The sequence below is a fragment of the Bombina bombina genome, chromosome 1 (assembly GCF_027579735.1).
Source record: "Bombina bombina isolate aBomBom1 chromosome 1, aBomBom1.pri, whole genome shotgun sequence".
Taxonomy (NCBI): Eukaryota; Metazoa; Chordata; class Amphibia; order Anura; family Bombinatoridae; genus Bombina; species Bombina bombina.
The window spans coordinates 1,487,542,201-1,487,562,567 of record NC_069499.1 but is presented as its reverse complement, the minus strand read 5'-3'; the positions used below and the strand labels follow the sequence as shown (position 1 = coordinate 1,487,562,567).

The following is a 20,367-nucleotide window of genomic DNA, read 5'->3' as shown; positions in this document are numbered from 1 at the left end:
CTTTAAATAAAGAAAAAAACAGATTACGAGTCTTGCGTTATGAGTAAAAAAGCAGCGTTAAGCCTTATAACGCTGCTTTTTTACTACCGCTGGTATTGCGAGTCTTGCAGATTTAGGGGCACCGCACACTTTTTTGGCCTTACTGCAAATCAACTTACGCAATTTGCGTATAGTCTATTTTCAATGGGACTTACATAGCACCAGTATTACGAGCTTGTCCTGGGAAGCCAAAAAGTGAGCGGTACACCCTATCCCGCATCGCAAACACTAAAATAAAATGATTAACCCCTAATCTGCCGCTCCGGACATCGCCGCCACCTACCTGCATTTATTAACCACTAATCTGCCGCCCCCAACGTCGCCGCCACTATACTAAATTTATTAACCCCTAAATCAAGGCCCTCCCGCATTGCAAACACTAAAATAAAATTATTAAACCCTAATTTGCCGCTCCCAACATCGCCACCACTATAATAAACATATTAACCACCCACACAACCAACCCCCCAAATAAAACCCTAACTAAAAAACCTAAGCTCCCCATTGCCCTGAAAATGGCATTTAGCTCTATTGTTGCCCAAAGCCCTAGCCTAAAAATAAAACCCACCCAATACACCCTTAAAAAAACCTAACACTAACCCCCTGAAGATCCAATTACAGTTTTGAAGATCCAACATCCATCCTAAATAAAGTCGGGAGAAGTCCTCATCGAAGCGGCAAGAAGTCCTCAACGAAGCCAGGAGAAGTCTTCATCCAAGCCGGGAGAAGTGGTCCTCCAGAAGGGGCAGAAGTTTTCATCCAGACAGCATCTTCTATCTTCATCCTTCCAATGCGGAGGGGGTCCATCTTCAAGACATCCGGCCCGGAGCATCCTCTTCCAATGATGACTACCCGACGAATGAAGGTACCTTTAAGTGACGTCATCCAAGATGGCGTCCCTTAGATTCCGATTGGCTGATAGAATTATATCAGCAAATCGGAATTAAGGTTGAAAAGATCCTATTGGCGGATGCAATCAGCCAATAGGATCGAACTTCAATCATATTGGCTGATCCAATCAGCCAATAGGATTGAGCTCACATTCTATTGGCTGTTCCAATCAGCCAATGGAATGGGAGCTCAATCCTATTGGCTGATTGGATCAGCCAATAGGATTGAAGTTCAATCCTATTGGCTGATTGCATCAGTCAATAGGATTTTTTCAACCTTAATTCCGATTGGCTGATAGTATTTAACTAGTGTTTGCAATGCAGGAGTACAGCGGTTTAGGGGTTAATATGTTTATTATAGTGGTGGTGACGTTGGGGGTTGCAGATTAGGGGTTAATAACATTATGTAGGTGTTGGCTATGTTGTGGGCCGCTGATTAGGGGATAATAAGTATAATGTAGGTGTCGGCGATGTCGGGGGCGGCAGATTAGGGGATAATAAGTGTAAGATTAGGGGTGTTTATATTCGGGGTTCATGTTAGGGTGTTAGGTGTAGACATAAAATGTGTTTCCCCATAGGAATCAATGGGGCTGCGTTACTGAGTTTTACGTTGCTTTTTTGCAGGTGTTAGACTTTTTCTCAGCCGGCTCTCCCCATTGATGTCTATGGGGAAATTGTGCACGGGCACGTACAACCAGCTCACCGCTGACTTAAGCAGCGTTGGTATTGGAGTGCGGTATGGAGCACAATTTTGCTCTACGCTCACTTCTTGCCTGTTAACGCCGGGTTTATAAAAATCTGTAATACCAGCGCTGTATTACAGTAAGTGAGCATTGAGAATAAAGTGCAAGTTAGTACCGCACCCCTCTTACCGCAAAACTCGTAATCTGGCCGAGAGTAACCAACCCTCGTTATGTATTTAGAGGTAGCAAAAATGTTGGAAGGTAAGCAAAGACCACCTTGTCGTCTTCCAACTGCTAAAAGCCACCATTAATCCTACTAAAGAGAATTACATGGACACAGCATAACCCCAATCCTTGCTTGCAGGGAAAAGTACCAATTGAAGGATTAACAACTTGATTTCTTTAGACACCTTCTTTGCACATCACCTATAATGTTACACAGGCAAAAAATGACTGGGGATTGTGGGTAGTGGGAGGATACTTGAAGCTTTGTTGGGGTGTTCTTTGCCTCCACCTGGTGGCCAGGAGTTGAAATCCCACTAGTAATAAATAAATCCTAACTACCAAAAAAAACTCACCTGTAAAAATAAACTAAACCTAATCTTACCTCTTAAAAAAACAGAAACCTTACATTACCAGAAATAAAAAATCCTAAAATCACCAAAAATAAAAAACACTAGCATTACAAAAATAAAAAATCCTAACATTTCACACAAAAAACAACATAGCACAGAAAGTTATAAAGGCTACATTTACAGAAAATAAAAAAAGTAATTATTCAAAAAAATAAAATATTTAATCATATTCTAATACCCCTAAAAATAAACTACAAATTGCCCTTAAAAGGGCCTTTTGTAGGGCATTGCCCTAAAGGGAACACCTCTTTTGTTAAAAATAAAATAAAATAAAAGGAATAAGCTTTCATTCTATTGGCTGATTTGAATGTGAAGATTCAAATCAGCCAATAGGAATGCAAGGGTACCCCTATATAAAAGGGGTACCTCACATTCACTAATCAGTGTGTGGCTGGAGACCACATAAAGAGGACCTCTGTGTTGAAGGTCTGAAGAGGAGGACCACCATCACCGCCAACCTTGCCACTGTCACCAGGATAAAGTTAGAAGATGGACCGCCACTGGGATGGAGATGGATGAACAAGTAGCGTCACGATGAAGATGGACTGACGCAATTAAGATAGAGTGCCACCCATCAACATCAGTGAGTACCAACTTTGGGGTCTGTGTTAGTTGTTTTGTTTTTTTATAGATTAGAGATTTTATTTTTTTGGGCAGCAAAAGAGTTGAATGCCCTTTTAAAGACTCATCCAAATGGGTAATAAAGGATTTGTTAGTTAGTTTTTTTTATTATGGGGGGTTTGGGGGGAGGGGTTGTAATGTTAGAGGTGTTCGTGGGGGGTTTTTCAACAAAAGAGCTGATTGCTTTAGGGCAAGGGTATTGATAGTTTTATTTTTAGAGTAGGGTTTTTTATTTTGGGGTTTTTGTCTTTTTAAGGGGGATTCGAATAGGATTAAATATTTTATTTTTTTGGATAATTATTCATTTCTGTAATGTTAGGATTTTTTCTTTTTGGAATGTTAAAGTTTTTTATTTTTAGTAATGATAGTTTTTATATTTTTCTTAATGTTTTTTATTTTGGGTAATTTGTGTCTTTTATTTTTAGTTTTTTTTAAGGTAAGTTTAGGTTTTTCTTTAATTTTAAAGTTAAGATGATTTTTTTTAAAGGTATTTAGTATTTTTTTTAGTAAATGTAGGGGTATTTTAATTTGGGTTAAGTTAGGGGGTGTTAGGTTAGGGGGTTTAGATGTTAGTTTATAACTGCATTCTGGGGGGCTGGCGGTTTAGGGGTTAATAGATTAAATTAGTGTTTGTGTTGCGGCGGGATGGTGGTTTAGGGGTTAATAGTATTATTTAGTGTTTGCAATGTTGGGGGATGATGGTTTAGGGGTTAATTGTATTATATAGTGTTTGCTATGAGGGGTTTATGAGTGTAAGTGTACTTTGCAATGCATTTTTAAAGTGTTTTGTGCAACTTTTTAGTTTCAGAAACCATTTTACAACAGCTCTTAGATCGCGGAAAGGATTGAAGCATATAAGGCAATTGTGCTAGCACAAAACCATTCGCACCGCACTTGTCATCTAGCCCTATCTGTTTTTTTATCTCAATAACATTGAGTGCTCATTATCTATCTATCTATCATCTATATATTCACTTTATTAGCTATTTATCTAATTAAATAATATATACAGTGTATATATATATATATGTATATATATATATATATATATATATATATATATACATACATATATATACATACACTATATATATATGTGTGTGAGAGTATATGTGTTTGCGTGGGTCTCTCTCCTCTCTTTCATTTAATCATAACTGAAGTTTAACAAATGCTATCTTTTAGATTGTCATAAGAATTATCATTGCTTATATAACAAGCTATCTGATATCTAGATGTTAGCGCCCCTTAGGCTTTCACTCAATTGCTTATTTTACTTTCCACTTGTAATAAGAGAGTAGAAATTAAAACACTATCGGCTAGATTTAGAGTTGGGCGGTAGCCGTCAAAACCAGCGTTAGAGGCTCCTAACGCTGGTTTTTACCGCCCTCTGGTATTTGGAGCCAGTCATTAAAGGGTCTAACGCTCACTTTCCAGCCGCGACTTTTCCATACCGCAGATCCCCTTACGTCAATTGCGTATCCTATCTTTTCAATGGGATCTTTCTAACGCCGGTATTTAGAGTCGTGGCTGAAGTGAGCGTTAGAAATCTAACGACAGAAAAAAGTCAGTAGTTAAGAGCTTTCTGGGCTAACGCCGGTTTATAAAGCTCTTAACTACTGTGCTCTAAAGTACACTAACACCCATAAACTACCTATGTACCCCTAAACCGAGGTCCCCCCACATCGCCGCCACTCTATTAAATTTTTTTAACCCCTAATCTGCCGACCGCACGCCGCTGCCACCTACGTTATCCCTATGAACCCCTAATCTGCTGCCCCTAACACCGCCGACCCCTATATTATATTTATTAACCCCTAATATGCCGCCCCCAACGTCGCCGCTACCTACCTACACTTATTAACCCCTAATCTGCCGACCGGACCGCACCGCTATTATAATAAAGTTATTAACCCCTAATCCGCCTCACTCCCACCTCAATAACCCTATAATAAATAGTATTAACCCCTAATCTGCCCTCCCTAACATCGCCGACACCTAACTTCAAGTATTAACCCCTAATCTGCCGATCGGAGCTCACCGCTACTCTAATAAATTTTTTAACCCCTAAAGCTAATTCTAACCCTAACACCCCCCTAAATTAAATATAATTTTATTCTAACGAAATAAATTAACTCTTATTAAATAACTTATTCCTATTTAAAGCTAAATACTTACCTGTAAAATAAACCCTAATATAGCTACAATATAAATTATAATTATATTGTAGCTATTTTAGGATTAATATTTATTTTACAGGCAACTTTGTATTTATTTTAACCAGGTACAATAGCTATTAAATAGTTAATAACTATTTAATAGTTACCTAGTTAAATAATTACAAAATTACCTGTAAAATAAATCCTAACCTAAGTTACAATTAAACCTAACACTACACTATCAATAAATTAATTAAATAAACTACCTACAATTATCTACAATTAAACCTAACACTACACTATCAATAAATAAATTAAATACAATTCCTACAAATAAATACAATTAAATAAACTAACTAAAGTACAAAAAATAAAAAAGAACTAAGTTACAAAAAATAAAAAAATATTTACAAACATTAGAAAAAAATTACAACAATTTTAAACTAATTACACCTACTCTAAGCCCCCTAATAAAATAACAAAGACCCCCAAAATAAAAAAATGCCCTACCCTATTCTAAATTACAAAAGTTCAAAGCTCTTTTACCTTACCAGCCCTTAAAAGGGCCCTTTGCGGGGCATGCCCCAAAGAATTCAGCTCTTTTGCCTGTAAAAAAAAAACATACAATACCCCCCCCACATTACAACCCACCACCCACATACCCCTAATCTAACCCAAACCCCCCTTAAATAAACCTAACACTAAGCCCCTGAAGATCTCCCTACCTTGTCTTCACCATGCCAGGTTCACTGATCGGTCCAGAAGAGGGTCCGAAGTCTTGATCCAAGCCCAAGCGGGGGGCTGAAGAGTGACGTTCATCCTCGGGCTGAAGTCTGGATCCAAGCGGCAGCTGAAGAAATCCATCATCGGGCTGAAGTCTTGATCCAAGCGGGCGCTGAAGAAGTCCATCATCGGGATGAAGTCTTCTATGAAGCAGCATCTTCAATCTTCTTTCTTCCGGAGCCATCATCTTCCAGCCGACGCGGAACATCCTCTTCTACCGATGCCTACTCGCCGAATGACGGTTCCTTTAAATGACGTCATCCAAGATGGCGTCCGTCGAATTTCGATTGGCTGATAGGATTCTATCAGCCAATCAGAATTAAGGTAGGAAAATTCTGATTGGCTGATGGAATCAGCCAATCAGAATCAAGTTCAATCCGATTGGCTGATCCGATCAGCCAATCAGATTGAGCTCGCATTCTATTGGCTGATCGTAACAGCCAATAGAATGCGAACTCAATCTGATTGGCTGATCGGATCAGTCAATCTTTGGGGCATGCCCCGCAAAGGGCCCTTTTCAGGGCTGGTAAGGTAAAAGAGCTTTGAACTTTTGTAATTTAGAATAGGGTAGGGCATTTTTTTATTTTGGGGGGCTTTGTTATTTTATTAGGGGGCTTAGAGTAGGTGTAATTAGTTTAAAATTGTTGTAATTTTTTTCTAATGTTTGTAAATATTTTTTTATTTTTTGTAACTTAGTTCTTTTTTATTTTTTGTACTTTAGTTAGTTTATTTAATTGTATTTATTTGTAGGAATTGTATTTAATTTATTTATTGATAGTGTAGTGTTAGGTTTAATTGTAGATAATTGTAGGTATTTTATTTAATTAATTTATTGATAGTGTAGTGTTAGGTTTAATTGTAACTTAGGTTAGGATTTATTTTACAGGTAATTTTGTAATTATTTTAACTAGGTAACTATTAAATAGTTATTAACTATTTAATAGCTATTGTACCTGGTTAAAATAATTACAAAGTTGCCTGTAAAATAAATATTAATCCTAAAATAGCTACAATATAATTATAATTTATATTGTAGCTATATTAGGGTTTATTTTACAGGTAAGTATTTAGCTTTAAATAGGAATAATTTATTTAATAAGAGTTAATTTATTTTGTTAGATTTAAATTATATTTAATTTAGGGGTTAATAAGTGTAAGGTTAGGGGTGTTTAGACTCGGGGTACATGTTAGAGTGTTAGGTGCAGACGTAGGAAGTGTTTCCCCATAGGAAACAATGGGGCTGCGTTAGGAGCTGAACGCGGCTTTTTTGCAGGTGTTAGGTTTTTTTCAGCTCAAACAGCCCCATTGTTTTCTATGGGGGAATAGTGCACAAGCACGTTTTTGAAGCTGGCCGCGTCCGTAAGCACTGCTGGTATCGAGAGTTGCAGTGGCGTTAAATTATGCTCTACGCTCCCGTTTTGGAGCCTAACGCACTGAAAACCCAGCCATTCTGTGAACTCTAAATACCAGCGGTATTTAAAAGGTGTGGGGGGGAAAAAGCACGCGTAGCTAACGCACCCCTTTGGCCGCCAAACTCTAAATCTAGCCGTTAGGATTGTGCTCTAGTGATGTTAGTTTAGTAGTGATAACATTTTAACACTCCACTTGTAATCCAGTCCATAATTTTAAGCATAAGGTAAGAAAACAGTATGTTCACATCCCTTACAAACATTCATAACATTCTGATGACTTCATCAAGTATTAATTAAATAATAAATATTAATTTTGCAGATTGATATGTGTTATGAAAATAGATCATCCAATCTCATTGACATATTTTATACAACATATTTCTTAATCATTTCAGGACATCAAAGAGACAAATAAAAATCAGACAAAATCCAGAAGAGTTGGAAGATGCAGATGATGATGTTTTGGCTGAAAGAGAAAAGGTTAAAAACCATGAAACTAAATCATCAGAAGAGGTAAATAAAAGTTGAAGAAATAAGTTTCCATTTAACAAGCTGCAACCAGGGAAAAGGGACTTACTATTAAGAAATGTAGCTAATCATTAAAGGGACAGAGTACTGTAAAATTGTTTTCCCCTTAAAGAGCCACTAAAGCTAAATTAAAGTTTCATGATTTAGATAAAGCAGGGAATTTAAAAAAAAACTTTTCAATATAATTACATTATCAAAATGTGCACATTTTCTGAGGGTCCAGCTCCTATTGAGCATGTGCAAAAGTGCACAGTATATATGTAAATGCATTTTGTGATTGGCTGATGGCTGTCACATGGTACAGGGAAAGGGAAAATTGGATTCACTTTGAAATTTGCTAAAAATATTGTACCGCTCATTTCAAATTCAAATTAAGCACTATTGCACTGTCTTTTTTATTGTGTATTTGTAAATTATTCAATTCTATTGTATTTAGTGGCCCTTTAATGGGTCTACAATGAATTGTAATACCAGCACAGTGTTTAAAATGTAAGTGAATTGTTTCTTTAGGGTTACTTTTATATATGAAATAGATGTTTCTGCTAATTGAAACCACAATCCAATACAGGGCCAGATTATGAGTGGAACGCTATTTATCGCTCCCGCCAGTGTGTTAATTCCGCTAGAAGTTGGGTAGAGATCGTATTATAGTTGAAAGCAAAAATTTGTCACTCATGTGCTGATTGCATATTCTCAAGTGCGCTAACCCGACATGAAAATATGAATATTTCACATTCCAGTGTTCTTTACATAGCAGAATATGTTCAATGTATTCATAAATACATATTTCTACATATATCTGATGGTAGTTTTGTATAATATACATATATCCCTATTTATTTAGATGATTTTATTTAGGTATAGATATATACAGATATATATAGGAATATATATATTTATAAATACAAAGAATATATTCTGCAATGTGAAGAACATAGGAATGTGAAATATTTATAGCAAATAAATAGTTAAAACCTTTATTAAATATTAATATTGCATAAATATGCTTTCACATGTTTTCATCTACTTGACTGCAAAGGGCTCCAATGCACACACGCACACACACACACATATATATATATATATATATATATATATATATATATATATATATATATATATATATATATGTCTAAATATAGGGGGTTGTGAGAGAGTAGGTAATATTGCTAATTTGTTCTAGATGGTGCCACCCTTCTAGTAAATATGAAATATATAATAATAAAGATAGAAAAAATACCAGGGTATAAAGGATTACCCTAGAACAGCAAGGGATAAATACACGGCACACATAAAAGATATTCAAAAATTTAATTATGATTAATTCCCAAAAATACACTCAAGTATATAACGGTATCTTATCTGTCAGTGTCAGTCACCACTATAGAGAGCAAAATCTAAAACATTTAAAGTGCACTGAGACCTAGTTCTTTCCCTATACTATAAAAAAAAAAAAAAAATGAACCTCATAAACATTAAGGGGTTAACCAAAAAACTTATGCTTATAACGAATTGTACATTGAATCTAATGTTTATAGGACATATATGGTAAGTGGGCAAAATACATGTTATACATATGACTGCAGTCCAAACAGAGGTGAACTATATATTATATGGAAAAGCGCTTATTTTCACTCTTGTATATACCAAGGAATCTCCTCTTAAGGCAGATAGATGTACCGCAATTAGTACTGCTGGATAGAGAGTCGATAGCAAGTATAATTATTCAGATGGAAAACACAGCATATACTTAGCTTAAATCCTCCGGTTTGTGTTATTTCCACTTGTCTTCTGCTTGCAAGCACCTGCGATGATTACTTGGCGTGTGACGTCAACAACAGTGGGAGTGGTGTAGCGTCACCAGGGACTGTGAGTGGCTATAGACAGAAGAATCAAGTTGAATCGGCATTTTGTTGTGAGTTTTGCCAAGAGCTTTGACAAAGTGCTGTATCACAAAGTTCTGTGTATATTCACCTATCGCATAGGCACATCTTCCATTACATTCCAATAGCACACTCCTCAAACCACTTACTCCACTGTCGGAGTCACACCAGAGAAACTCGTAGCTCACTTGAGATGTACAGCTACATGTATAAAGCCAAAATGTCTCTGAAGAAACAGGAGATTCAGGGAATAGGTCTAGACAAATGCACTAGAAATCCTGGCCCATGGTACATATAACAAGTACCTGGGTTATCATAAACACATAGTGCCAACGCACGTTTCTCCCCCACCTCCAGTATGTGTTACAGGGGATCATCAGGGCAACCCATTGCCCTGATGATCCCCTGTAACACATACTGGAGGTGGGGGAGAAACGTGCGTTGGCACTATGTGTTTATGATAACCCAGGTACTTGTTATATGTACCATGGGCCAGGATTTCTAGTGCATTTGTCTAGACCTATTCCCTGAATCTCCTGTTTCTTCAGAGACATTTTGGCTTTATACATGTAGCTGTACATCTCAAGTGAGCTACGAGTTTCTCTGGTGTGACTCCGACAGTGGAGTAAGTGGTTCGAGGAGTGTGCTATTGGAATGTAATGGAAGATGTGCCTATGCGATAGGTGAATATACACAGAACTTTGTGATACAGCACTTTGTCAAAGCTCTTGGCAAAACTCACAACAAAATGCCGATTCAACTTGATTCTTCTGTTTATAGCCACTCACAGTCCCTGGTGACGCTACACCACTCCCACTGTTGTTGACGTCACACGCCAAGTAATCATTGCAGGTGCTTGCAAGCAGAAGACAAGTGGAAACAACACAAACCGGAGGACTTAAGCTAAGTATATGCTGTGTTTTCCATCTGAATAATTATACTTGCTATCGACTCTCTATCCAGCAGTACTAATTGCGGTACATCTATCTGCCTTAAGAGGAGATTCCTTGGTATATACAAAGAGTGAAAATAAGCGCTTTTCCATATAATATATAGTTCACCTCTGTTTGGACTGCAGTCATATGTATAACATGTATTTTGCCCACTTACCATATATGTCCTATAAACATTAGATTCAATGTACAATTCGTTATAAGCATAAGTTTTTTGGTTAACCCCTTAATGTTTATGAGGTTCATTTTTTTTTTATAGTATAGGGAAAGAACTAGGTCTCAGTGCACTTTAAATGTTTTAGATTTTGCTCTCTATAGTGGTGACTGACACTGACAGATAAGATACCGTTATATACTTGAGTGTATTTTTGGGAATTAATCATAATTAAATTTTTGAATATCTTTTATGTGTGCCGTGTATTTATCCCTTGCTGTTCTAGGGTAATCCTTTATACCCTGGTATTTTTTCTATCTTTATTATTATATATTTCATATATATATATGTGTTTATATATGTGTACAAATATATTTACATGTTTATATATATATATAAACATACAGTATATACATACATATTTATATATGTATATGTACAGTATGTATCTGTATGTTAAAGCCATTTGCAGGCTTTTTTTTTTCCTCTAACACCTGAGACCTCATATCTTTGAGCCCTTATAATTTTTTGCTGCAATTTTTTTTAAATCATTTTTATTATACAGTTTTATTATGAGTTTAACTGTACTTTTAAATGTATTTTTTATGTGTTTTTTGATTCTTTTTCCCCCAAAACAATTAACCAGATCTCTGAGGTCACGCTATCTCCGTGCGCGTTAAAATCAGTTGTGCTCAAGTAATCGCATTTACTTCCAACTACATCTGACATGTGCAAACAGCAGAGGTAAACCCCTTACCTCTCGCGTGTAACTGTTAGTGCGCCACTTGTAATCTGGCCCAAAATGAGCTGAGCTTGTAGGTAAGACCTCATTATCTTAACTCTCTAATTATTTACACAAATTCCTCATCTTATTTATCTCGGTTTACTGAACGAACAATAGAGAGAAGTCAGAGAGAACAATTGAAAATTAAAAGTTTAGTATCTCTCGGTCACAGCCCCCCACTAAGAACATTATTTCATTGTAACCTTTTTATGTATAAAGTTTTTTGTAAAAAATACTTAAGTACAGACATTTTCAGTATAGGTGGGATACAACATGCAAACTCAGCTATGACAAAATTAAAGTAAAGGAGCTGTTTGTAAACAATTTAATACACTCCAGCCGCTGCCCAACAGGTAAAATGTATAATTTGGAACACAACGGGTAAAAAAAAGTACACTGCCCCTTCAATGTTTCTAAATACAGTTTCTTTAGATTCACCCAATTTGATTCAAGCCTCAGTATAATGCTAACCCTCATATACTTTATGCAGAAAGAGTCTTGAATACCTCCCACTATCTGAAAATCTAAATTTGGGAGTCTGAGAGTCTGAAGAGAAGTAGAAGACTATGCCAAGGAAATTTGGGTACTACTGGTTTGAACAGGGTGGAGTCAGGAATGCTTAGGACAAATGGTTAAAACCTGTGGGTAGGGTCAGTGGATGGTTCTTGAATGGGTTTAAGCTGTCCCCAAGGGAAAGTGGAAGAAGGGAAAGCCTAAGAGAGATCACAGTGTGACTATTTTGCAAAATGCAGATGGTTTGCAACCATGGATTTATTTAAAAGTAAAAATATTGTTAGTTTTTAAACATTACAGTCAATTATGGCCCACATTAATATTTAAGAAAAATCTATGCAGATACTGTGTAAATGAATATCAGTAACATTTACAATGTTTTTTTTTAAAGAGGCCGGTGATTATTGTTGATAGCCTCCGTAAAGAATACAAGATAAAGAAAGGAAGTTCTATTTTCAAGAAAAAAATTAAAAAAGCAGCTACCAAAAACATCTCATTTTGTGTCAAGAAAGGTTTGTATTCTAAAGGAGAGAATCACCTGTGCATTTATTTACACAATCTTGTTTATGTGCTTGGTGAGGCCTTTGTACAAAGCATTTAAAGAATGGGAAGACAGCTAGCGAGAGCTCTAAAAAAAAAATATTTTAATTATCTGATGCTTAGAAAAAGTTAACAATACAGGAATATATTAATAATAAATAACTACATTTTCGATAGGTGAGGTACTGGGACTGTTGGGCCCAAATGGAGCAGGAAAAACAACATCTATATATATGTTGGCTGGAGAAGTGACACCAACTGCTGGGAAGGTAAGTTGAATATGTTAGGCGCCTGTCATGCAGGTTTGGTTGAGTATTTTAACAACCAAAAAGTCCTTTTCATATACCTAATTTGTTCAAGGGATAAATAGTCAAGTGCATACATATCAGACTGGAACAGACATTTTACTATGGGGACTTTAATTTAAGATGGATGAAACTTAAATTTAGTTCTATTTGAGATCTGCTCAACATTTTCCATCTATCTCTATATAGTAATGAAAATCACTGTCTCACCTTAGTCATTAAACTAGTCATTATTAGCCACTCACTGCAAGAAACCAACTCATTTCTTTTCACATCAATCAGCCTTCTCTTCAGTGTAACTGAGGGGTAGTGCATGCCTTGTCTGACAACATACTCTAGGGTTTTTCAATGCTGAACCTCAGAACCCATTTACAGGCCAGCTTTTATGTATATCATAAACAGGTGAAAGGATCAGCTGATCAGTAACCAATAGGTAATGAGCTGTTCACTCTGGATTCTTAGTGGATTCTGAAGACAAAAATTGAAAAACCCAATTAAAATCATGGAAAGTAGGGAAAATATTACATTTTTCAATTTTCATTTTTTCATGAAGTAAGACTTGTAGGGGAAACATATTTTTCCATTTTAATTTGTTTCACAAAGTAAGGCTTGTAAGGGATACATTACATTTTTCCATTTTCTTTTTTTTTTCTATCTCTATGTTGCTGGTTCTACTTTGATACTAATATACACAAAGCCTTTTACTCTGAAGTTTTATATGAAAAATAATATCTGCAAGAGTGTAATATTGTTTTAACTCTCTATGGGCTAGATTATAAGTGGAGAGCAAAATATTGCTTCCGCGAAAGTGATATACAGTGGGGCAAAAAAGTATTTAGTCAGCAACCAATTGTGCAAGTTCTCCCACTTAAGAAGAGGAGAGAGACCTGTAATTTTCATCATAGGTATACCTCAACTATGAGAGACAAAAATGTGGAAACAAATCCAGACAATCACATTGTCTGATTTGGAAAGAATTTATTTGCATATTATGGTGGAAAATAAGTATTTGGTCACCTACAAACAAGCAAGATTTCTGGCTCTCACAGACCTGTATCTTCTTCTTTAAGAGGCTCCTCTGTCCTCCACTCATTACCTGTATTAATGGCACCTGTTTGAACTTGTTATCAGTATAAAAGACACCTGTCCACAATCTCAAACAGTCACACTCCAAACTCCACTATGGTGAAGACCAAAGAGCTGTCGAAGAACACCAGAAACAAAATTGTAGACCTGCACCAGGCTGGGAAGACTGAATCTGCAATAGGCAAGCAGCTTGGTGTGAAGAAATCAACTGTGGGAGCAATAATTAGAAAATGGAAGACATACAAGACCACTGATAATCTCCCTCGATCTGGTGCTCCACGCAAGATCTCACCCCGTGGGGTCAAAATGATCACAAGAACGGTGAGCAAACTTCCCAGAACCACACGGGGGGACCTAGTGAATGACCTGCAGAGAGCTGGGACCAACGTAACAAAGGCTACCATCAGTAACACACTATGCCGCCAGGGACTCAGATCCTGCAGTGCCAGACGTGTCCCCCTGCTTAAGCCAGTACATGTCCGGGCCCGTCTGAAGTATGCTAGAGAGCATTTGGATGATCCAGAAGCAGATTGGGAGAATATCATTTGGTCAGATGAAACCAAAGTAGAACTGTTTGGTAGAAACACAACTCGTCGTGTTTGGAGGAGAGAGAATGCTGAGTTGCAACCAAAGAACACCATACCTACTGTGAAGCATGGGAGTGGCTACATCATGCTTTGGGGCTGTTTCTCTGCAAAGGGAAAAGGACAAATGATCCGTGTACATGAAAGAATTAATGGGGCCAAGTATAGTGAGATTTTGAGTGCAAACCTCCTTCCATAAACAAGGGCATTGAAGATTAAATGTGGCTGGGTCTTTCAGCATGACAATGATCCCAAACACACTACCCGGGCAATGAAGGAGTGGCTTCGTCAGAAGCATTTCAAGGTCCTGGAGTAGCCTAGCCAGTCTCCAGATCTCAACCCCATAGAAAACCTTTGGAGGGAGTTGAAAGTCCGTGTTGCCCAGCGACAGCCCCAAAACATCACTGCTCTAGAGGAGATCTGCATGCAGGAATGGGCCAACATACCAGCAACAGTGTGTGACAACCTTGTGAAGACTTACAGAAAACTTTTGACCTCTGTCATTGCCAACAAAGGATATATAAGAAAGTATTGAGATGAACTTTTGATATTTACCAAATACTTATTTTCCACCATAATTTGAAAATAAATTATTTCCAAATCAGACAATGTGATTGTCTGGATTTGTTTCCACATTTTGTCTCTCATAGTTGAGGTATACCTATGATGAAAATTACAGGCCTCTCTCATCTTCTTAAGTGGGAGAACTTGCACAATTGGTGGCTGACTAAATACTTTTTCTCCCCACTGTATGTGCTTAAGTAAGTAATACAAGTGCACGCAAATATGTGCTGGTATTACAAGTTAGGTGCATGACCTCGCATTCGCATTGGACAGAAACTTTGTCTCATGAGAGTGCACTTCTATAGGATTCAATGGGAGACACGTTCTCATGCCGTGAGACAGGGCATAAGAATCTAGCACAGTAAAGGGGGTAAGTCGCATAGTGATGGGCAGCAGATTGTAAATATATATGTATATAAATATATATATATATATATATATATATGTGTGTTAACATGTGTATGTAAGCATATACAACCCCAATTCTGAAAAAGTTGTTACAGTATGGAAAATGCAAAAAAACAAACAAAACGAGTAATTTGAAATTTCAGTCCACCCTGTACTATATTCAAAACACATTTGGCTAGATTACTAGTTTTGCGTTAGAGGCTATGCGGTGCTAACTAGCAGTTTTCACTCAACGCTCACTTACATGCAGCGCTGGTATTACGAGTTTTTACAAACCCATCGTTAAAAGACAAGAAGTGAGCTTTGAGCAAAATTTTGCTCATTGCCGCACTCCAATACCAGCGCTGCTTAAAAACGGGGAGAGCCGGCTGAAAAAAGTCTAACACCTGCAAAAAAGCAGCTTAAAACTCCTTAACGCAGCCCCATTGATTCCTATGGGGAAATAAAATGTATGTCTACACCTAACACCCTAACATGAACCCGCGTCTAAACACCCCTAACATTACACTTATTAACCCCTAATCTGCCACCCCCAACATCGCCGACACCTAAATTATAATTATTAAACCCTAATCTGCCGCTCCGGACACCGCTGCCACCTACATTATACTTATGAACCCCTAATCTGCTGCCCCCAACATCGCCGAACCCTACATTATATTTATTAACCCCTACTCTGCCGCCCCCAATGTTGCCGCCACCTACCTACACTTATTGACCCCTAATCTGCCGCCCCCAACGTCGCCGCCACTATAATAAACATATTAACCCCTAAACCGCCGCACTCCCGCCTCGCAAACACTAGTTAAGTATTATTACCCCTAATCTGCCGTCCCTAACATCGCCACCACCTTCCTACATTTATTAACCCCTAATCTGCCACCCCAACGTCACCGCCACTATATTAAAGTTATTAACCCCTAAACCTAAGTCTAACCCTAAACCTAACACTCCCTAAATTAAATATAATTTAAATAAATCAAAATAAATATTCCTATCATTAACTAAATTATTCCTATTTAAAACTTAATACTTACCTGTAAAATAAACCCTAAGATAGCTACAATATAACTAATAGTTACATTTTAGCTAGCTTAGGGTTTATTTTTATTTTACAGGCAAGTTTGTATTTATTTTAACTAGGTAGAATAGTTACTAAATAGTTATTAACTACCTAGCTAAAATAAATACAAATTTACCTGTAAAATAAAACCTAACCTAAGTTACACTAACACCTAACACTACACTATAATTAAATAAATTAATTAAATTAAATACAAATACCTAAATTAAATTAAATTAGCTAAAGTACAAAAACAATCAAACACTAAATTACAGAAAATAATAAACAAATTACAGATATTTAAACTAATTACACCTAATCTAATAGCCCTATTAAAATAAAAAATAGCCCCCCCAAAATAAAAAAAAACCCTAGCCTTAACTACCAATAGCCCTTAAAAGGGCCTTTTGCGGGGCATTGCCCCAAAGTAATCAGCTCTTTTACCTGTAAAACGAAATACAAACAACCCCCCCAACAGTAAAACCCACCACCCACACAACCAAACCCCCAAATAAAATACTAGCTAAAAAAACCTAAGCTCCCCATTGCCCTGAACAGGGCATTTGGATGGGCATTGCCCTTAAAAGGGCAGTTAGCTCTTTTGCAAGCCCAAACCCCTAATCTAAAAAATAAACCCAGCCAATACACCCTTAAAAAAACCTAACACTAACCCCCTGAAGATCAACTTACCGGGAGACGTCTTCATCCAAGCCGGGCGAAGTGGTCCTCCAGACGGGCAGAAGTCTTCATCCAAGCCGGGCAGAAGTGGTCCTCCAGACGGGCAGAAGTCTTCATCCAGACGGCATCTTCTATCTTCATCCATCCGGCGCAGAGCGGGTCCATCTTCAAGACATCCGACGCGGAGCATCCTCTTCATCCGACGACTAACACAGAATGAAGGTACCTTTAAGTGATGTCATCCAAGATGGCGTCCCTTAGATTCTGATTGAATTCTATTAGCCAATCGGAATTAAGGTAGAACAAATCCTATTGGCTGATGCAATCAGCAAATAGGATTAAAGTTCAATCCTATTGGCTGATCCAATCAGCCAATAGAATGTGAGTTCAATCCTATTGGCTGATTGGATCAGCCAATAGGATTGAACTTCAATCCTATTGGCTGATTGCATCAGCCAATAGGATTTTTTCTACCTTAATTCCGATTGGCTGATAGAATTCTATCAGCCAATCGGTATCTAAGGGACGCCATCTTGGATGACGTCACTTAAAGGTACCTTCATTCTGTGTTAGTCGTCGGATGAAGAGGATGCTCCGCGTCGGATGTCTTGAAGATGGACCCGCTCCAAGCCGGATGGATGAAGATAGAGGACCCGCTCTGCGCTGGATGGATGAAGATAGAAGATGCCGTCTGGATGAAGACTTCTGCCCGTCTGGAGGACCACTTCTGCCTGGCTTGGATGCAGACTTCTGCCCGTCTGGAGGACCACTTCGCCCGGCTTGGATGAAGACGTCTCCTGGTAAGTCAATCTTCGGGGGGTTAGTGTTAGGTTTTTTTATGGGTGTTTTGGGTGGGTTTTATTTTTCAGTTAGGGACTTTGGGTTGCAAAAGAGCTAACTGCCCTTTTAACTGCAATGCCCATCCAAATGTACTTTTCAGGGCAATCAGGATCTTAGGTTTTTTTACTGTTGGGGTGTTTGTAAGTATTTTTTTTACAGGTAAAAGAGCTGTTTACCTTGGGGCAATGCCCCGCAAAAGGCCCTTTTAAGGGCTATTGGTAGTTTAGTTTAGGCTAGGAGTTTTTTTATTTTGGGGGGGCTTTTTTATTTTAATAGGGCTATTAGATTAGGTGTAATTAGTTTAAATTTCGGTAATTTGTTTATTATTTTCTGTAATTTAGTGTTTGTTTTTTGTACTTTAGTTAATTTAATTTAATTTAGGTAATTGTATGTAATTTATTTAATTGTATTTAATTTAGTTAATTTATTTAATTATAGTGTAGTGTTAGGTGTAATTGTAACTTAGGTTAGGTTTTATTTTACAGGTAGTTTTGTATTTATTTTAGCTAGGTAGTTATTAAATAGTTAATAACTATTTAGTAACTATTCTACCTAGCTAAAATAAATACAAACTTGCCTGTAAAATGAAAATAAATCCTAAGCTAGCTACAATGTAACTATTAGTTAAATTGTAGCTATCTTAGGGTTTATTTTACAGGTAAGTATTTAGCTTTAAATAGGAATAATGTAGTTAATGATAGTAATTTTATTTAGATTTCTTTTAATTATATTTAAGTTAGGGGTGTTAGGGTAAGACTTAGATTTAGGGGTTAATAACTTTAATATAGTGGTGGCGACGTTGGGGCGGCAGATTAGGGGTTAATAAATGTAGGTAGGTGACGGCGATGTTAGGGCCGGCAGATTAGGGGTTAATAATATTTAAATAGTGTTTGCGAGGTGGGAGTGCGGCGGTTTAGGGGTTAATATATTTATTATAGTGGCGGCTATGTCCGGTTCAGCAGATTAGGGGTTAAAAATGTTCTTTTAGTGTTTGCAATGTGGGAGGGCCTCGGTTTAGGGGTTAATAGGTAGTTTATGGGTGTTAGTGTACTTTTTAGCACTTTAGTTAAGAGTTTTATGCTACGGGGTTTTAGCGTAAAACTCTTAACTACTGACTTTAAAATGCGGTACCAGTCTTGACAGGAGAGGGTGTACCGCTCACTTTTTGGCAGACTCATAATAACGGCGCTATGCAAGTCCCATTGAAAAAAGAGGATATGCAATTTATGTAAGTGGATTTACAGTATTTCCAAGTCTGGCCAAAAAAGTGAGCGGTACACCTGTACCTGCAAGACTCGTAATACCAGCGGGCGTTAAAAAGCAGCATTAGGACCGGCTAACGCTGCTTTTTAAGCCTAACGCAAAACTCGTAATCTAGCCAATTATTTGATGTTTTACTTTGTGAATTTAATGTATTTTTTAAAATATACACTTGTTTAAAATCTGATGACTGCAATACACTCCGAAAAAGTTGGGACAGTCGACTGTTTACCACTGTGTAACATCACCTTTTCTTTTAATAACACTTATTAAGCTTTTGGGCACTGAAGACACCAGTTGGTTAAGTTTAGCAAGAGGAATTTTCCCACATTCATCCATTATGCATGTCTTCAGAGGCGCAATTGTACAGAGCCTTTGTTGCCTTATTTTGCACTTCATAATGCACCACACATTCTCATTTGGAGAAAGGTCAGGACTGCAGACAGGGCATGCTAGCAACTGCACTCTCTGCTTACGCAACCAAGTGTTTGTAATCAGGGCAGAATGTGGTTTGGTGTTGAAATGCTGGAAAATACAGGGACGTCCCTGGAATAAATGAGGTCTGGATATCTTTCTGCATTAATGGTGCCCTCACAGATGTGCAAGTTACCCATACCATGAGCCCTGACACACCCCCCATACAATGACAGATGCTGGCTTTTGGACCTGACACTGATAACAGCTCGGATGGTCCTTTTCCTCTTTTGCCTAGAAAACATTACGGCTGTTTTTTTCAAAAACTATTTGAAATGTTGACTCATTGGACCACAAAACATGATTCACCTGTGCTACCGTCCATCTCAGATGAGACCGAGCCCAGAGAAGTCGGCGGCGCTTCTGGACAATGTTGATGTATGGCTTTTGCTTTGCATAGTAAAGCCTTAACTTGCATCTGTGGATGCAGCAGTGATTGGTGTTGACTGACAAAGGTTTATCAAAGTATTTCAAGCCCATGTTAGAATATTCATTACAGACTCATGTCAAGGTATGTGAGTATTATTAAAT

At 37.4% G+C, this 20,367-nt stretch overlaps 1 protein-coding gene across 1 annotated transcript in view; it reads left to right on the top strand.

Annotated features, from left to right (window-relative positions):
* LOC128653786 (ABC-type organic anion transporter ABCA8) overlaps positions 1 to 20,367 on the top strand; it is a 405,751-nt gene that overhangs the window by 309,382 nt on the left and 76,002 nt on the right. The window contains exons 29-31 of the mRNA XM_053707294.1: positions 7,615 to 7,732; positions 12,426 to 12,546; positions 12,752 to 12,843. Of these exons, the coding sequence (XP_053563269.1) occupies positions 7,615 to 7,732; positions 12,426 to 12,546; positions 12,752 to 12,843 (331 nt within the window). The remainder of the gene's footprint in view (positions 1 to 7,614; positions 7,733 to 12,425; positions 12,547 to 12,751; positions 12,844 to 20,367) is intronic.